Source organism: Larimichthys crocea, chromosome XIV (assembly GCF_000972845.2).
Source record: "Larimichthys crocea isolate SSNF chromosome XIV, L_crocea_2.0, whole genome shotgun sequence".
NCBI classification, from domain to species: domain Eukaryota; kingdom Metazoa; phylum Chordata; class Actinopteri; family Sciaenidae; genus Larimichthys; species Larimichthys crocea.
In genome coordinates this window covers 6276141-6293898 of record NC_040024.1, presented here as the reverse complement: position 1 = coordinate 6293898, position 17758 = coordinate 6276141, and the positions used below count along the sequence as shown (strand labels likewise).

General features: G+C 40.6%; 3 protein-coding genes across 4 annotated transcripts in view; 1 reads left to right on the top strand and 2 right to left on the bottom strand.

Annotated features, from left to right (window-relative positions):
• Positions 1–17758, top strand: part of LOC104935020 (butyrophilin-like protein 2) — a gene marked incomplete at its 3' end in the record, with an annotated part of 550859 nt that overhangs the window by 482922 nt on the left and 50179 nt on the right. The gene's annotated exons all lie outside the window — the stretch shown is intronic.
• On the bottom strand, positions 2946–13830 carry cited1 (Cbp/p300-interacting transactivator, with Glu/Asp-rich carboxy-terminal domain, 1). The gene is made up of 2 exons (XM_010749328.3): positions 13607–13830; positions 2946–7210 (listed from the first exon to the last, which is right to left on the bottom strand). Exon 2 carries the CDS (start codon positions 7189–7191, stop codon positions 6613–6615), a length of 579 nt encoding a protein of 192 aa, XP_010747630.1. The 5' UTR covers positions 7192–7210; positions 13607–13830; the 3' UTR covers positions 2946–6612.
• Positions 7176–17758, bottom strand: part of hdac8 (histone deacetylase 8) — a 38227-nt gene continuing 27644 nt past the window's right edge. Inside the window, exon 11 of one of the 2 annotated variants that reach the window (XM_027287595.1) lies at positions 7176–7210. In XM_027287595.1, coding sequence (XP_027143396.1) covers positions 7191–7210 — 20 coding nt within the window. In that variant the 3' untranslated portion in view covers positions 7176–7190. Of the gene's footprint in view, positions 7211–9449; positions 9465–17758 lie in introns of those variants that run through there. The other variant, XR_003463704.1, reaches the window with a different exon arrangement.

Below are 17758 nucleotides of genomic sequence, written 5' to 3'. Positions count from 1 at the left end.
TTACTGTTTAGTTACAAGTTATTTAACAGATTCGGATAGATAGATAAAAGTAAAAAATGTTTGTAGAAATAAGAAATAGAGCTAAAAAAACTATGTACAATTAAATTAGGTTGTAGACATTATTATTATTATTTATACACAGTATAAATTTAAATAAAACAATAATGATATTATTAAATGGGTTACCACCCAGCAACATACTTCAAATTATCTCCATATTTACCACCTGCAACAATAAACTGATGTACACATTAATACATCAATAATTATCCAGTAATATACTATACATGATACTGAAATAGGCCATTCAGCACAATACTACATACATAGTACTTTTGGTACTTTAAATATATTTTCATGCAAAATATTTTGGCACTTTTTGATAGCAAAGAAACTGTAATTTTACTTGTACTATGAGTATATTTCATATTAAAGTAGTACTAGATTTACTAAACTAAGTTTTCCTGTCTGGTTTGATCTGATATATGACCTTGATCTGTCTTATTATTCCTATACTAATTTAATGACTAATATAACTTTATATATAAATATTTATTTATACATACCTAAAAGTTTAGTTTAAATTAACTGTAAAGTACTGTAATAATTTAGTTATTATTCATAAATTAGGTTACAGTCTGAATGCAAACGTACACATTCATGTAAAGCTAACTGCTGTAGTGTTACATAGATCTGTATGTAATTTAAGGAAGCAGAAAATACCTGTAAATACAGTAATTCAAAGGAACACAAACATGAGAAACAGGTGTAGTTTGTCACATTAACTGGACCAGGTCAAAGGTCAAGCAACTTCCAGTTATATAGACAAAGGAAATCTCTTTAATAAATTGATGTTTGATCAAATATCAACTTTTTCAAATGTAACATACAGTTTTTCATTAATTTACACGTGGATTGACATAATTCAAGAGTTAAACGTCATTTACACCCTCCATGCAGCCCTGCTGAGTGCCTCCGTCTGTGTTTCAGACTCAGGAAATGCCAGCGTCAGTCCTGTTTACATTCATGGAGATAAAACTCCTCCTGGGTCTTGGTCTTCCTCTGCCAAACGATACCAACGGATGTCATCTCTTCCTTTCTGAAGGCACACACTGATCCCAAAGCTCAGAGCAAACCTGGACTCTATTTAAACCCAATAAAAAAAACACTCCTGTGTGTCTATTCACACACTTTGTTTTCTTTATTACTGAAGTCTGCAGAGACGTTTGGACGAGCTCAGGCGTTTCGTGTTGCAGAAGTTGAAGAGCTTGAACTGATTTATGAGACATCTTTAATTATTAGCATCCCCGTCTGCTCTTTGTTTGTGTGTCTGAATTCACGGCGTTCACACGGAGCTCCATGAAACATGACGTGAGAAGCTGAGATGTTGAGTTCAGTCCAAGCTTATACTGGGCCAGAGGACGGGAAAACACCCGGGACGAGTTCAGCTCATCAGGATCAGGGAAATGTGGAGCTGTGGCGGAGTGATGGGCTGCCACATAGTGGCATTATTATGCTATTAGCATGCTGAATATAACTGTGCAACTCCGCCATGGCCACTAGATAGCAGCGCTGCACTAAGTTCATATTCAAGAGACTCTAAAATTAAATTATTTGTATCTCTGTACTTCATCTGTGTGTGTACTTGTTTGTTTTCATCTGTAAATTTGCAATATTTCAATAAAAAGTAGGCTGTGTCGATCATACACAAGTAAAACAAGTCAGGAAATCTGTTTGGTCCATTATTTCTTTGCATCTTGACAGTCTGTTTATTTCCCTTGTAAATGGTGTAAATGGTGCCACATTTGGTGGATGAGCAGCAGAGTTTGAGTAATGAGTTTTGCCAAATCTTCTCCACGATGCAGCAAACAGCTTTTCTTTGCTGTTGAATCTCGTTTGGTGGATTGAAGTGTGAAGAAACGAGACATACTGGCAACTTAACAATGTATTCATTATATGCTGAGTCGCTGTTGATAACAGTTTGATTTATGACCATTGCACATTTTGTCTTCCACAACTTGTAACTGAGAACGATTATTTTTATTATAAGGTTTGTTTTCATCAAGAATATTGTACATTATTGGGATAAAACTGACCATGAGCTGAGTTCTGTTTTTCTTGCTTTTGTATGTTTAGACTCTGAGACTAGGAGCTGTTTGAATCCTCTAACTGTGAAGGAAAGGAGCTTCAATGCTTCCTTTATTATCTCCTTCAGCAGAGGATACACCGGTTCATCCTTTAGGAAAGGAAAGGAGGTGATGCAGATCATCATGAAGCTCCCGTTGCTGAGTCATCAGATATCTTTGCCATAACTTGCTAAAATGTTTCTCTCTGAGCGGACAGGAGGCTGAGCGACCATACCAGCTAACAAACACTTCATCTGCCTTCTGTGACAGGTGGACAATATTCATTATTATTTAAATTCTGACGTTGATGATGATGTTTTTGTAGTCCATCTTCTGGACTTTGTAGTTTTACCACAGATCACGTCAATAACATTCACCGTCGCTCACTCCTTATCACCTCTCCTTCACATCTTCTCTTGACCTTGTAACATTTTCCTTCGAGGTCAAGGAAGGAGATAACTTTACTTTTACACATACAAACTTATAATTTCAAAGTTTGTCATGCATCAAAAAGTTTCTTGCATGTGAAAGCTCTTCTTGTGTACTTACCATCACTCACCAACAGATGTCAGTCAGCTGAATACTTTAAAAAATGTTGCATAAGTTTATTAAGTAACAGCACTGGATCGTCTTCACTGAGTCTACATGTAAAAACGTTGCAAATAGTCGAACTGTTCTTCGTAATATGTTTGTTTAAACACATATAAGACTGTTACTCTGTGTACTAGACATTTATATCGTTCTATCTTCTTTGTAAGGCTCATTAAAAAAGGCTTACTTCACTTACTGTCTGTTTTAATAACAACCATTCACTCAGTCTCACTTTTCAGTTTCTTTATTTTCCCCTCAAACTCAGAGCCGTAACAAAAATACAAGCATTTTTTTTTCAATATGATTTCAGTCATTTACATATTCATATAAGATGTACAAGTGAGAGCCGGTGAGCAAAAAAAAGTGCTTTTAAAAAATCATCTTTGAATAATCATTTCATCATTAGAAACAACAAAAACGTTAATATACAAGTTCGAAAGTAAATGTGATGAATAAATCAGTGCAGAGAGAGAGAGCAGTGGACCGCGCAGAGGAAACCCTTCAAACAGATGAATCACCGCTCGCGTCGAAGGTTTTCACAGGCCTTGATGTGTCCGAACGTTTGTCACGACTCCCACGAGGCGCAAAGAGGCGAACGGATGGATGGGCGTGTAACAAATCACCAGCCGTCACATGGAGACCGTAAATCTTCAACTACATTGGCTGTGGGGACCGTGAAGGTTTACGGGGACGCAGAAAAACAACTAATAATATTTTTATTTTTTAATTTCTGTAACTGTGAAAACAAGAGCAGCGACTTCCTGTTTACACCGGTTGCCTGGCAACACCTCCATTTTCGTACAGATCAAATAAACAAGCAAAACTTGTTAATTATTGAGTTTGAAAAGGTGTTGCTAGTCTGCAAACCCGCTACTGACTGTGGCTTTTATTTATTTATTTATCGCGAGAAGCCAGTTTAATCAGTTCATTACGTACGTCGAGCTAAAACTAAGGCAGCCTTAGAGGTTTGAAGAAGGTGTTGACTCTTTGTGGTGCTGTTAGCTAATATTAGATAGCGGGGGAGTGTTAGTGTTTGTACCACAGGCGTTTTGGACCACCAGAAGAAGAAGAGGAAGAAGGAGGGTTTACAGGGGGAGGCTAACAAGAGCAGAGTTGGTGTCGTGCCAGAACAGGAGCCTGTATGGACATAATGGCAGAGGAGAAGAGAGTGAAGAGGACGTTGATGGAGGAAGCTAAGGAGGACTCGCTAATCTGAACAAATACTCGAGGACAGTCTGAAACTGGGGGGCGCTAAATTGGAAAAATATGAATTTCTATGTGATGTTGCTTCAGGTTCCACTGTTTACCGTGATCTCCTGACATGATTGCGGTAGAAACCTTCTCGGCTATGAAGTTTACTTCAGGTCAAAAGGTTAATCTGTCGAGGAGAAGAGGAAATGAAAGTCCTCACGACGACTCAAACATCTCCAGCAGGAAACCTCTCAGAGGAGGGAATCATACGGCGAAGAACAACAACATTCAATCAGCTGGAACCACAAAACAACAAACACGAGGCCGTCTTCGATTTGGGGAATGTTATTTCGACCCACTTAGAGCGGCGACGACGAGAGACGAAGAGGAAGAGAAGAATCAACGTGTCTGTCTGTTGGATTTAGAAGTGATGAGAAGCGTCTTTGACTTCTCCGCGCCGCGTCAATAAAGCGTTTGTTACGAGGCGAGTCCTGCTTAAAAAGGCAGATTCTGTCAAATTACTCCTTCGTCGCGTTCTCATTAATCACCGCTTCTCATGTTTCATTAAAGAAAGGAGAAGAAAATTGGTGCTCATTGAGTGTAACCGAGACTCTGACGAACATCCAGAACTGAAGTCTGTAAGCCGACCGGCCTGTATCTAAATAAATTAACGCGGACACACGCGTTTAATTGCGTTTTAAGACTCGTGTACAGTCTTTCTTTTTACACAAACGCACACACACCAACAACCTCGATACCTCAAGAAGTCTGTGTGTAACTGAACAAGTGCCTGTTTCACGGCGGCGACTCTCGTTTCCCTGCTGTAATACCATCCCCGTGCTCCCGTATGTGTGCGCCTTTGTATGCCCGAACGTCGACTGTTCCCGGTGTGTGTGTGTTTGTGCAGACAAGGTGAGTTGCCACATATATATATAAATATATACACACACACACACAAGCAGATACAGGTGTGTTATTTCCAGTGTGCGGTCCAACAGAAGACCAACAATGTCCAGATGACAGACACACCAAGTCGAGGTGAAAGGCCTTTGTTTCGACGTATCTTCTTACCGCGGCAGATATAGGTCAGAGCCGAGCCGTGCTACCTGCATCCACCCACAGCACAGTGCGGCTCCAACAGGTGGGTGTCGGTTTTTAAATCCCCACTGAGGTTTTTATTTTCCACCGCTAACGCCTGCAGGAGCAAGAAAACACCTGGTAGAGTCTGTAAACTACAAGAGTTAATATCTGACAGTCGTAGAGAGTGAACGGCATCGCGGAGGATACGCAAATAATGTTTTAATGTGGCTGTGAGTCTAAAAAGACGATGAAGAACTTTCATCATTTCGCATGTGAAATGCAACTTCAATGTTAAAACAAGTTGCTTCCCCTCAACATCTTCTTGTTTTTAGTGTTTTCTGGAGCTTCGACGCCAATCAAAGATCATTCAGATGATATAATCCAATACTGTTAGTTCATGTGGCTGATAAAGTTAAGAGCTTTCAGAGCTTGGGTTGGAATTGTTATGTCATTGCGCTACCCACAACTAAAGCTTACGCTGGTTTCTACAAGTTACAGTAGCCAAAATCAAATGTTTAGCAGACAGTGATTGGTTAGCTAAAAACAAACCAAAACAAACCATCAGTAGGACAAATTTAGGCGTTCAAATGAGGCTGCCAGAGTCAATGACATGAAACCAAACCACCAGCTGCCCTGCAAGGTGTTCAAACAGACAAAAACATACGGATGCTTCATTTTATCCATCAGGGAACGTGTTGATAAGTTTTGAATTTATGTTTTGACATAAACAACAAAGCGGTAAAACAGGAAAAACAAAAAGTAGAGTGCCATTCAGGGTCGTTGGTCCACAAACGTTGACAAGACTTTGGTATCTGCGATGTAGGGTCATCAACACCGATTCGACTTGAGCACCTAGGTCCAAAAAACAAAACATGAACATGTAATGTGGAATCACATGACCCCACAAAAAATAAAAAGGGCCTCAACCGGCGGTGTTCTCCGGAGCGAGAAACAATTTACTCCATTCAGGTCCGGTGCTCCGAAGAGATTCCTCATCCCTTGATCTAATTCATTATGTTCGGAAAAGTAGAACTGATTATAGACGCGCTACAGAAGCGCTCCTTGTCCAAAGAAGTCTTGATGGATATCAGCCACTGTCTTAAATAACATGAATACGACTGGTTGAACTCAGTTCAAGAAGAAAGAAAGAAAGAAAGAAAAAGAAGTACATTGAGATAACCAGTTCTCGGACAATCAGTTTCTTTGTGAAACCAAAGAGACAAAGAGTCTCTTTCCCATGAGACCAGAGTCTAATATTGTCCATTAAGAAAACAGGAAACGTAGTATTTTCCATTAGCATTGATGGAGAAAGTCCCGACGGGTGTGTCGCCTTTACTGTTTCGTTTCCGCGGAACGCCTCCGAACTGTCTTACGGAGTGACGGCAGGAAGAGAGACGACTCCTTGTTTTGTGTTCAAACTTCAATGGAAAAGGAAAATAAAACTTTTTAATCCCGTCAGGTTGGGTTCGAACTTTCCGTAAGACAATCTCGCTCAGCTTCCAGCACTCGGTGTCTCTTCTGTTTCCTCGTCGAATCAACCAAGAAAGAGAAAAAACAAAAACAGAGGAAGAGAAAGTCGTCTCTCTGTTCGTCAATCGATTCCAAGAGTTCCTCTTCTCGTAGGTCAGCATCCGGCCGGCACGTCCGACATGAAGTCGAACTCATTCTGACCCAGCCAAAGCTCGGGCAGCTCGTTGGCTCGGTCCAAACCCAGCTCCACCACCAGCGACATGAGGACCTCCTCGTCCACGGGGTCAAAGTCGATAATTCCACCATTGCCGGAGCTTTGGTTCCCCACGCTGATGCCAACGCCCATCCCACCTCCACCGAGGCCTCCGGACGGCCCCAGAAGCTGGTTCCCGGTGCCCAGAGTGGAGGCGCCGAAGCCCCTTTGAGCACCTCCGGGCGCCGGGTGTCCGGCAGAAGCTCCGGCGAGGTTCTGGTAATGCGAGTTGAGCTTCTGCAGCTGCATGCTGGCGATGAGGTGCGGCCCCGTCTGGAGGCAGAAGGGCTGAGGTTTGGAGAGCGGCGCCGACGACGACAGAGACGATCCGGGCGAGGAGGCGGCGCCGGCGGACGGAGAGAACGGCACGACAGAGGTTTTGGAGGACGGGTAGTGGAGCAGGGAGCTGAGAGGAGAGGAGGAAGAGGAGAGGTCCTTCATCGCAGCGTGGGCGTTGCCAGGGAACAACAGTGAGGTCATCACCAGGAAAACGCAGAGCCTGCAAGAAGAGAAGAGATGTCATGTCATCAGACTTAGAAGTCAATCGGATGTTGGGTAGATATCACGAGAATCGAGAATTGAGGTTTCCCCTTTGTTTTGAGTTTGTGCTAAGCTAAGCTAAGCTAAGCTAATCGCTAACCTGACATTTTTGGAAACATCTTATTCGTTTCATGTCACGAGTTAAAAGAGAAGAACGTCACTCTCAGCTCAGTGATCAGTAAGAAAAAACTTGTGACAAGAGGGACAAGCATAGCTGCTTCCCCACTGTTTTGACTTTGTGCTAAGCTAAGCTAATTGCTAAGCTAACGGCTCTCACTTGTACATATTCGAGTGAGGTGTCTATCTTCTCGTCTAAATCTCGGCAAAAAAGCGGACAAACATATTTTCCTTTAAGGATCAGTGTCGGAAGCAGAACGGTTATTATTTTAAAGTATTTCAGTATTTTCACATCAAACATCATGCAGGTCACATTCCGGCTGCTCTGCCGTGTTTATCTGTAATATGTAAACACCACTGAACATTTTCAGCTCACATTCTGTTATTGATTGTGGCAAACAACAGCGAGACACGTAAGGAGTGTCATATTTACTTAATATCTCTGTTGTTTGGCATTCGGGACTTTCCCGACTGCTTCTTGTATTTGGTTACTGGGTTACAACTGAACCGTCGAGACTTGATCAAAGAATTTCTTCTCGACAGGACAGAACACGATGTGCTAAATGTTAGCTCGAGCTGCCAAGCGTTTGATTTTCTACTGTTTCACCTACTTCCAGTTTTTAGGCTAGGCTAGGCTAGTCACCTCCTGGCTCGTTTGTTTCTGTTTGTGTTGAACGGTTTCTTTCTTTAAACTAATGTTTGAGACCCGCTAAGTGTTTTTTAAACGACGTGACAGACAACAATGTGCTGCTGTTGACTTCAGACGGGACCTCATGACTCGATTTTCTCTGTATTCGCTTGATGTCTGCTTTTCCTCTCGACCTACCGAGCGGCAAATTGACCATGAAAAGTGTGCGGGGGAGGAGGAGGACGCCGGACGGGGTTACTGAGTGTTTGTATGTGAGCGAGGTCACGACACAACAGAGCCTTTGAGGATCTTAAAGAGTGATCGGGTCACATGGCGGGATAAATACATATGTCTGACTGTGAGTGTGTTTAAAGCGTGACACACTGAGAAAAGATGTGTGTCGAGGTAAAGAGGAGAAACTTAGAACCTAAAGTGGTTCATGTGGGTTCTTTAAGAACCTTTGGTTATTATTATTTTTTAACATGTTCGACATATAGCAACTATGAAAAAAACAGAAAAAAAACATATTTTTCTCAATTAAAAATTGACATTGACGGCATTATACTTGATAATAAAAGTTTGGTTGTTTACAGAAAACGTCTGTAAAGGTGTATGTTTTTGTTTTTGTTGTTGTAGCTGCTGTTAGCTCAGTTTGTTAGTTGCTGTTAGCTCAGTTTGTTAACTCAGTTTGTTAGCTGCCGTTAGCTCAGTTTGTTAGCTGCTGTTAGCTCAGTTTGTTAGCTGCCGTTAGCTCAGTTTGTTAGCTCAGTTTGTTAGCTTCCATTAGCTCAGTTTGTTAGCTGTTGTTAGCCCAGTTTGTTAGCTAATGTTAGCTCAGTTTGTTAGCTGTTGTTAGCTCAGTTTGTTAGGTGCTGTTAGCTCAGTTTGTTAGGTGCTGTTAGCTCAGTTTGTTAGCCGTTGTTAGCTCAGTTTGTTAGCTGCTGTTAGCTCAGTTTGTTAGCTGTCTTTAGCTCAGGTTGTTAGCTGCCGTTAACTCAGTGTGTTAGCTGCTGTTAGCTCAGTTTGTTAGCTGTTGTTAGCTCAGTTTGTTAGCTGTTGGTAGCTCAGTTTGTTAGCTGCTGTTAGCTCAGTTTGTTAGCTGTTGTTAGCTCAGTTTGTTAGCTGTTGTTAGCTCAGGTTGTTGGACAATAAATCTTTTAGACTTGTCTCTGTTAGCCGGAGCTTTTGTGGAATGAAACAACACTTCAGTACTTCGCTTTGAAAGTTGCTTCAGAACATTAAAAGTTGCCTCGACACATTGACGGGTTCTGCTGTTGTGACTTAAAGAACTCGGTGTTCGGTTCCCCAGAGAACGTTAGACGAGGTTCTTCAGAGAACTTCAGAGGAAGCAGAGTGTATGGTTTATATTACACACAGTTCAAACAGCACACACACACACACAGCGTGCGGCTATCCTTTGAGTAAGTTAATCGCTTCATAATATGTGCCGATACTCCTCCTCCACCTCCTGCTCTTATTTAGCGAGAACATAATTGCTACAGGCAGCCCTGCAGCTGCACTCCACTGATAGAGTTAACACACACACACACACACACAAAAGATACCAAACAGCTGTCAGTGGCAGTGTGTGTGTGTGTGTGTGTGTGTTCATTATTCATTGACTGATTACTGTCAGGTCCAGCCTGCACATGGTGTCTCTGCAGCATCGAGTCCAAACAAACAAAAACAAACACTCAGGTTCTGTAGCACGACATCTGTTAGCATGCTAACACGAGACTGTGTCTGTAACTTTAATGTTAGCTCAGTCTGTTAGCTGCTGTTAGCTCAGTTTGTTAGCTGCTGTTAGCTTCTGTTAGCTCCGTTTGATAGCTGCTGTTAGCTCAGTTTGTTAGCTGCTGTTAGTTAATGTTAGCTCCGTTTGATAGCTGCTGTTAGCTCAGTTTGTTAGCTGCTGTTAGTTAATGTTAGCTCAGTTTGTTAGCTGCTGTTAGCTTCTGTTAGCTGCTGTTAGCTTCTGTTAGCTCTGTTTGTTAGCTGCTGTTAGCTCAGGTTGTTAGCTGCTGTTAGCTCAGTTTGTTAGCTGCTGTTAGCTTAGTTTGTTAGCTGTTGTTAGCTGCTGTTAGCTTAGTTTGGTAGCTGTTGTTAGGTTATGTTAGCTCAGTTTGTTAGCTGCTGTTAGCTAATGTTAGCTCAGTCCGGTAGTGTTTGTACCACAGGCGTTTTGGACCACCAGGAACAAGAAGAAGAAGAACAGGAGGAGGTTTTCAGGGGAATGCTAACAGGGAGCGGAGCTAGTGTCGTGCCAGAATGGGAGCTTGGTGAAACAAAAGGCTGAAAGTCACAGCAAAGAGGTAATGCTGAATGTAAACCCCATGAACTGAGCTGAAGTGTGTTGTTGTTTCTTCTTCTTCAGACTCTCAGCAGTTAAAGGAAACTCCACGGAGTAAAATATTGTGTCAAAGGAGCCAAAACATCCATAAAAACATTTTAAACTGCTCCGGCTGCCGGGTATCAAATCTCAGAGTTTTATTTGGTTCTGATTGTAATGCGTTCATTGGACGGAGCATCAAAACCTGATCAAATCAGAGAGTTTCTGATTTAAATCAATTTCTTTCCAATTTTAAACAATTTTATTGAGTCAACGTTCTGGCATTTAACATTTGGAGGTCATGGTTCAATGAGACGAAGAGTTATTCCTCAAAGAAAGTCAGAATTTAGTCTAGAAACTCATAAAGCCAATGAGGAATTCTGGGTATTGAAGTACAGCAGCTTTAAAATGTGTCATTGTTTATTTTTAGAGATTTCATGTCTTTTAAAGAATCAGAATCATGTTTCCAACACGAGTCAGTCTTTGTTTTTATCCCACGTTTGTCCCTGTTTTGAATTTCAGCCTTTTAAATTGAGTAAATTTGACATTTTTAAGCCCTCAGGAAGTCTTTCTCTCCTCTCACTGTCGCCGTCTGTTTGTTTTCGTCCGACATGACGATGGATTCGAGTCTCGCGGAGCTGCAGGACGCCAGCTCAGTTGGCGTTAGGAAGGATGCTCGTGTCGAACGGCTGGACGGGCGCCAATGTTTTTTCCTGTTCACGGCTGACCTGAGTCATCGTGTTCGCCCGACACTTTTATGAGATAAAATCCTGTAAACGAGTTCATCAACAGTCTCTTAATTATCAGCGACGTGAGCTGCCAGATTAGTGACTAGAACGCTGCACCTCCATGTGTACATTGAGGTTGTAGCCAATGATTGTGTTGATTAATCAACCTTTAAACTGAATATTTACAGCAGAGTTCACATTTCAGAGGCTGGAACGGCGACTTTTTGTCCTGTTAGCTTAAAAAAAACCCTTCAATGATTGATCATCATCATGATTTCCCAATTAATTGTCTCTCTATTTGAATAATCAATCGATATACACATTTCAGTGAACAGAGGTCCTTAAATCCACTAAAACATCCCTTAAATCAACCAAATATACCTTAAATCAACCAAAAATATCGCAAAATCCACTAAAACATACCTTAAATCAACTAAAACGTTCCTTAAATCAACCAAATAAACCTTAAATCAACCAAAAATATCGCAAAATCAACCAAAACATACCTTAAATCAACTAAAAAGTAACTTAAATCAACCAAATATACCTTGAATAAACCAAAACATACCTTAAATCAACTAAAACGTACCTTAAACCAACTAAAACGTACCTTAAAACCAAAACATACAAATTGTTTAGCAGCATTTCAGTTAATAGGTCGCTTCAAACTCACTTTATGTGGATGTATGTTGGGTGAATCAAGACTTACTGACTGAAAGTCATTCATGAAGCACAGATATTAAATGTTCTCCAGTGTCAGCTTCTTAAATTTGATGTTTTCGGACATTTAATGTGATGAAAAATTACGTGAAACTTCGTGAGAATGTTGGAAAAGTCTGAATGAGTCTTCATCAACGAAGCGGACGATAGAGGAGTTACAGTTTGCCTCTTGCTCCTCAAGCTCATTCATAATTCACTCGCTAACTCGCTCAACCACTGTGGAATCAATTAACGAGAGAGAGTCAAAAAACTACAATAACTTCCTACAAACGTGTTTATAACGTCAATAACTATAAAGTCAACACGGTTTCTATGGGAATATCTACGATGAAGTCCATTTAGTAGCTCTCATGGAGCTTTTTCTCAACTCGCATGATCTTCATCACGTCAGCGTTTCAGGCAAAAATGAACCAGAAGTCCTTAAAACAGCCAAACTCGTCAATGGACGCCAAATGGACGCTGTTGTTTGGACTGTTTGGTCAATAAAGGTGGCGTAATTTCAGAAAAGTCCAATAAAATCACCTCATAAACATCATAAACTGAATATTTTCACTGCGTACGCATCATGAGAAAACCTCAAAGAAGTTACATAATAATGATACGTGTGTTTCTGCACGCACACACACACACACACACACACACACACACAGACACCAACAACAGAGGTTTCAATTACACAATTAAAGCGTGACGAGCGAATTGAAATGTCAGTCTGTCGCACACACACACACACACACACACACTTATACATATATATAGACACCATATGCTGTCCCAGCGTGACTCATTCGCCACTTGCTTTAATTGCTCCATATTGAAGACGGTTAATGAGAAGCCAATTAATTAAAACCAACAGACTGATTTGGCTTTTTGTCTGCTGTGTTTTGTTAAAGTTGTTTGTATGTTTAATGGAAATACTTTAAAAACTCAATTAATTTATTATTATATGTCATGTTTATGTTGATTTTAGGGGAAAGAAAGAAAGAACCAAAACAAGTAAATCAAACATACCTTGAATCAACCAAAACATATCTTAAATCAACTAAAACGGACCTTAAATCAACTAAAGCGTACCTTAAATGAACTAAAACGTCTCTTAAATCAACCAAAGATACCTTAAATCAACCAAAACATATCTTAAATCAACTACAACAGACCTTAAATCAACTAAAACGTCCCTTAAATCAACCAAATCTACCTTAAATAAACTAAAACGTCCCTTAAATCAACCAAATCTACCTTAAATCAACCTAATTTACCTTAAATCCACCAAAATATACATTAAATCAACTAAAGCCTGCCTTAAATAAATTAAGCGTACCTTAAATCAACCAAAAATCCTGTAAATCAACCAGAAATACCGTAAATCATCTAAAACGTACCTTAAATCAACTACACCAGCCTATGCAAACTTAAAAAAACTCTAATTAATAATTATGTGTCACATTTCTGTTGATTTAAGGAGGAAATAAAGTAAAAATCATAAAAAAACAACCTGCAAACAAACTTTAAATTAACTAAAAACTGTTTTTTTTTCTCATTTCCAGTCTATTTTATGTCTTTTGCAATGATTTGTGTCGCCCGTGCCATACAGATAAAATCATGTGGGTATTAAACAGGGGTGAGTTGACACTTCTCAGCTCAAACCAAACACAAAATGTAAATCTCAAACATGCTTTTACAGTAAAAACTGGTCGGCTGGAGCTGGAAAACGTTTGACCTCAGTGAATTTGTTATGCAAACGCTGCGAGCAGATTGATTTAGACTGATAAAGTCCTGTCACGGCGTACAAACACCAGAGAACATGGACAGAAATGACAGAAATGGACCAACCTGTGAGGAAAGAGCTTGGTGCTGCAGCAGAAAGTGAAATAAACAAAGTGGATTTAAAGAGTCGGGTCTGTCCGGACAGTCCACAGTTTGTTTGTTGTGGAAATAAAAGCCAGTGAAGTGAAGCCGGAGCTCGGAGACTCTGGAGGGTTTGTCAGCTCGTCAATGAGCTCCTTAACAAATGAAAAGCATTTTGTTCCTCACTCTCTCCTCACTGACCAACCCGGTGTGTGTGCTGGCTGTGTGTGTGTGTGTGTGTGTGTGTGTGTGTGGCAGCCATCCACAAAACCAGGAACTGGATCAACTGGATCTGGGTGGAGAGAGAAATCTTATTGGTTGAGGCAAACACAGAAAGGCGGGACTGGAAACATCCTGACAAACTTCAAATTAAAGTGACAACTTTTCTACCACAAAACATTTTAAATCTGTTAGCTTAGCTTGTTAGCTGCTGTTAGGTAATGTTAGCTTAGCTTGTTAGCTGCTGTTAGGTAATGTTAGCTTAGCTTGTTAGCTGCTGTTAGTTAATGTTAGCTTAGCTTGTTAGCTGCTGTTAAGTAATGTTAGCTTAGCTTGTTAGCTGCTGTTAACTAATGTTAGCTTAGCTTGTTAGCTGCTGTTAGGTAATGTTAGCTTAGCTTGTTAGCTGCTGTTAGGTAATGTTAGCTCAGTTTGTTAGCTGCTGTTAGCTTGTTAGCTGCTGCTAGCTAATATTAGCTTAGCTTGTTAGCTGCTGTTAGCTAATGTTAGCTTAGCTTGTTAGCTGCTGTTAACTGCTGTTAGCTCAGTTCATTAGTTTACGTTAACTCATTTTGTTGGCTAATGTTAGCTAATTTCATTAGCTGCTGTTGGCTAACATTAGCTCAGTTAATTAGCTAATGTTAGCTCAGTTCGTTAGCTGCTGTTAACTCAGTTTGTAAGCTGCTATTAGCTCAGTTTGTTAGCTGCTGTTAGCTCAGTTCGTTAGCTGCTGTTAGCTCAGTTCGTTAGCTGCTGTTAGCTGCTGTTATAAATACAGTAAACATGTCCACAGCCCGGTCCTCCGTCCAGCTCCGGGTGGTTCCGGCTCCAGAGTTTGTCCGTTGCCGCTCTGCAGGGCAGATGTTGCTCGCTCTGAATCGAACACCATCAGGACTCAAATGGACCATTTCAGACCGCTCAGTCTTTGTCTGCCTCGCTCACTCAGAGAGAGAGAGAAGTGGTCTGTGAATGATTTGCATAACTACGTGTTCTTGTTGTGATTAGACGCTGATGAATTCGTGCTGAATGATTCATTACGTGAGGTCGACTGGTGGTTTGAACGCAATAAATAATGTTTGATTGCAGTGTGCGTTTTAAACATTTACCGTTTAAATACAAAGTGACACCTGACGGGTAAACGCACACATTCATGATCAAATCATCAAAATCCTTCAATGGCATCATTAAAAAAGTTCCCTGATCTGCAACAATCTGTCAGATTAATCCGATTTTTATACATTTTTAGTGTGTTGGTACTTTTAAAGCTAAAAACAGACTGATTTGGCTTTTTTTTTTAAGTTGTTTGTCTGTTGTGTTTTGTTAAACTTTGCAGACTTTGGATGAAAAATACTTCAGAAACTATAATTTCTAATTATATATATATCACATTAATGTTGATTTAAGGGTGAAATAAAGAAAGAATCATAAAAAAGCTGCAAACCTACTTTAAATAAACTAAAACATACCTTAAATCAAACAAAGATACCTTAAATCAACTAAAACATACCTTAAATCAACCAAAGATACCTTAAATCAACTAGAACAAACCTTAAATCAACCAAAGATACCTTAAATCAACTAAAACATACCTTAAATCAACCAAAGATACCTTAAATCAACTCAAACATACCTTAATTCAATTGAAACAAACCTTAAATCAACCAAAGATACTTTAAATCAACTAAACCAAAAAATCTAATTAATAATCAGTCACATTTATGCTGATTTAAGGATTAAGAATTACAAAAAATGCATCCTACAAACTTTAAATAAACAAACTAGGTTTTTTGTCAAATTAATCTTATTTTTTTATTGATTTCTAACAGCAGATGTTCTTGTTTTGATGCTTTTTGAGCCAAAAAGCACATTTTAAAATCTGCTAAATCTAAAGTATCAGAGGTGATGACCGACTGTCTGTGGTCACAGGATAGGCCTGTTGGACTGTTTAAATGTTTAAAAGTTTGTCACCAGGAACCGGCTGAGAACCAGATTCTCGTCTCCCTTTGGGTCGATTTAGCCTATTTTATTCATTAGGGACAAACAAAGGCTGTTTGGAGGTAGAAAAGAAAATCACCCCAAAGTGTCGTTGGGGAACCTCCACCTCCCCTCCGCCCCCCAAAAAAAGAACAAGTCCATTCACCGCTCATCACCATTTATCTCAATAGACTGTGGACGGAGGACGTCATTACGCGCCAACAACATGCGTCGGCGTGGTCAAGTGCCACGCGCTCTGCCTCTCTTCCGTTAAGCAGATAAAAGGTGGCATCTGTCTTTATTGTGCGAGTAAATCCCCTCCGCCATTGACCGCAGACACTTCACATGTTGATGAGGAGGAGGACGTATAGACGGAGGCCCCCGTCGCTTTGTTCCCGCCTGGGTGGGTGGTGGTGGCGGTGACGGTGGTGGTGGAGGGGTAAGACGTTATGCAAATCAAACAAACCGTTTGTGATTTCCATCTTAAAGCATGTTGTGGACTTTTCTGGTGGATTCGGATGCGGAAGTGATGAAATCTTTTTTTAAAAACTTCCAATTATTTAGAGATACCGAAACTCTCAACGCTGAAAGTTTTGGAAGTTTCCCCAGATTTAAAGCCGACACACTTCTTTACCCAACAGGAACCACACAAAGAAAGAACAACAGAAGAGGAAGAGGAAGGACGAGCCTTTGGTTTATCTAAACTAATCAACGGCGAGGGTCAAATGATACTCTATTCAAAGCAACGGTTGAATAGTGGAAGTGGGGCCCACCTCTGGACCCGATTTGCATAAAAGTCGTTAGAAAAGTTTGTTTTTGTGAAGCGTGAGGCGTAAAGGTGTGTTCAAAGCAAACAGATCACAAAGGAACCGCACAAAAGAATGAAACCGACGACTTAGGAGGAACCCGTCACCTTTCGACACTACCCTCCATTTTCATATCGGAAAAAAATAAATCTCGCATTGCGTCTACAGGAAGGCGACTCGTGCCAGAGACAAATTACAGCTCGGCGCTGGCTGTCTTCACCGTTTGACTGTGGAAGATCATTTTTCCTTCACGGGATGCCTTGCATCACTCGGCTGGTTTATGTGGGATTTTTTTTTAATGACAGAAACTCTCCATAATCTTGTCTCTAGGTAATTTAAATTCCATGCAAACAGAGCCGTTATGTAACGTGTACGTACTGAATCCTGACCGGGGCCAGTTTGTGTTTGCAGATTTCTTCGATGCACCAACATTAGAGGTGTTTTCATGTAACAGCTTCTTCTTCTTGCCCATTTGGTTAAGTCAAATCATCTAAAACTCCCCTCTGATGTCAGCTTTTGTAGTTTCCTGACACAGATTTTCAGACTTTCCGTAATCACGACTTCTTGACACGACCTTTTGTAACATGCACGGACGCGTGAAAGTTACACGACTTTGCAAAACTCTGGATTTTCTCCATAAAATATGATCCAGATCCACCAAAATCAGTGAAATAGAGAAGCGCACTTCTCCCGACCTGAAACCCAAAGTTGCAAAATGTTTCTTTGAATTTACTTTTCATACTTATAAATTGTTCTTGGATCTGAAAAAGTCTTTGTTTGTCCTCACGTACTCGGTTAATAAATCTGATTCAGTTCCTGAGAGGTTTTGGTCAGATCGATGACATGGGAAACGGGAATAAACGCACGTCAACAAAACATCGTGGCGATCCGACGCTTTTCTAGATTTTTTTTTTTGGGCCACGTGTGTCCAGCTTTGCTTGGCCAACTGTAAACAAGTTTTAGAGAGAAGGACTCGGTGAAATAAGACGGCACGGGTCACTGTGGAACACAATCCGAGGATTCCAGCCGGGTGCCGTGTCCGCAATCCTCCCGGAGGGGCCTCTGAGTTTTTCTAATTTGAACTCCGTGGAGTAAAGAAAACTACATAAACACACACAAAGTCTCTCACGTCTCTCAT